This window comes from Eimeria necatrix, genomic scaffold (genome assembly GCF_000499385.1).
Source record: "Eimeria necatrix Houghton genomic scaffold, Enh_scaff725, whole genome shotgun sequence".
Lineage (NCBI taxonomy): Eukaryota > Apicomplexa > Conoidasida > Eucoccidiorida > Eimeriidae > Eimeria > Eimeria necatrix.
Window position 1 is genome coordinate 1 of NW_013654551.1, and position 1,716 is coordinate 1,716.

The following is a 1,716-nucleotide window of genomic DNA, read 5'->3' on the forward strand; positions in this document are numbered from 1 at the left end:
CCCCCGTCGCCCCCCCCCACCCAAACCCCAAACCCTAAACCCTAAACCCTAAACCCTACCATCAAATAAGCCTCAATCCTTTGCGAGTGTTCGGGCCCGAGTTGCTTGCCAACTCCCCCGGGGCCCCTTATCACCAAAGGAACACTAAACTGCCCCCCGCTGGTGGCTCTGACCATTCCTGCATTGTTAGAGAGTTGATTAAACCCTAAAAGCAAAAACCCTAAATTCATTCCTTCAACAACTGGCCTCAAACCCGCCATGGCGGCTCCAACCCCTAACCCTAAAAAGGTGTTTTCGCAAATTGGAGTGTCTAGACACCGGAAGTTCCCGTGCCGGAAGTGCAGCTCCCGAGTCGCCTTGTAAGAGCCGCCGTAGTGACCCACGTCCTCCCCTAAACCACAAATCAGGGTTTGCAGCCAACCCCGAGGGCTTAGGGTTTAGGGTTTGGGGCTTGGAGGCAGCCCTCGAGGGTTTAGGGTTTGGCGTTTAGGGGTTAGCGTCTAGGCTTTGAGCTTCAGCGGCCAGCGTTTAGGGTTTGGGGCTTAGGGTTTGGGGTTTGGGGTTTAGGGTTTGGGGTTTAGGGTTTAGGGTTTAGGGTTTAGGGTTTAGGGTTTGCCTAGGATGCAGACTGTGGGGTCTCGCTCCATCTCCTCCGCCATGGCCATGTGGAGGGCTTGATAAATAGTGCGTTTGACTTTCCAGTCTTTGACGCTTTTGCCATTCACAAACTCCCCCTCCACCACAGCCTCCTGCGCAAACCCTAAACCCTAAACCCTAAACCCTAAACCCTAAACCCTAAACCCTAAGCGGGGGCTCCTCCGCGGCGCAGCGCGCCAAGCGGCGCAGCGAGGGCCCCGAGGCGGGAGGAAGAAACGCGAACTAGGCTTTGCGCTCTGGGCCTAGGGTTTAGGGTTTAGGGTTTAGGGTTTAGGGTTTAGGGTTTACGGCTGGGGGCTGCTGGGCCTTCAGGATCTGGCGAGTCTTGCTTTTTAAAAGAGAAGAAGCAAACTGCGGAGCCTTGGGGGTTTGGGGGGGCCCCATGAGGGTCGGGGGGGCCCCCAGGGGGGCCCCCGGGGGGCCCCCCGGGGGCCCCCCTGGGGGCGCGAGCTGCCGAGTTACCCGGAAGGCTGCAGCGGGCAGCAGAGCAGCAGCAGCAGCAGCAAAAAGGACAGCAGCAGCAGCAGCAGCAGAACAGGGGCCTCGGGAGCGGCGGAGAAGGTTCATGGCGGTTTGGAGGAGAAAAACGAGGGTTTAAAGGCGAGACACGGGGCGGAGAAACCCTAAACCCTAAACCCTAAACCCTAAACCCTAGGAGACGGAGCGCCGCAGCCCGCGAACGGAAACGAGACAGCCAGCGACAGACATCCACGAGCTTCCAATTAAAACAAAACGCGAAGGTTCTGTTTCAAAACCCTTTCTGCGGTGTGCCCAAACCCTAAACCCTAAACCCTAAACCCTAAACCCTAGCGCCCGTCGTCCGCTGCTCTGGGGGTTGCCAGCAGCCTCACAACAGCCCCGAAGAGGCCCCAGCTCCGCTTCTATTCTGTCTTGCATTTATTATTTTTAATTTTAATTTTAATTTTAATTTTAATTTCATTTATTTCTACTTTTCGCTCCCCTCGCGCAGTCGCGGCCGCTCCTCCCGGGTGTACGTACATACACCCCAGCGCCGCCGCCAGAACCCCCCCTCTCCCCAGCGCCATTCGGCGCTTTTTT

General features: G+C 57.0%; 1 protein-coding gene across 1 annotated transcript; it reads right to left on the bottom strand.

Annotated features, from left to right (window-relative positions):
- Positions 1 to 927: 927 nt before the first annotated feature.
- On the bottom strand, positions 928 to 1,224 carry ENH_00073010 (hypothetical protein; the record flags this gene model as incomplete). The annotated part of the gene is made up of 1 exon (XM_013582731.1): positions 928 to 1,224. The coding sequence occupies one exon, from the start codon at positions 1,222 to 1,224 to the stop codon at positions 928 to 930; it is 297 nt and encodes a 98-aa protein (XP_013438185.1).
- Positions 1,225 to 1,716: the final 492 nt, after the last annotated feature.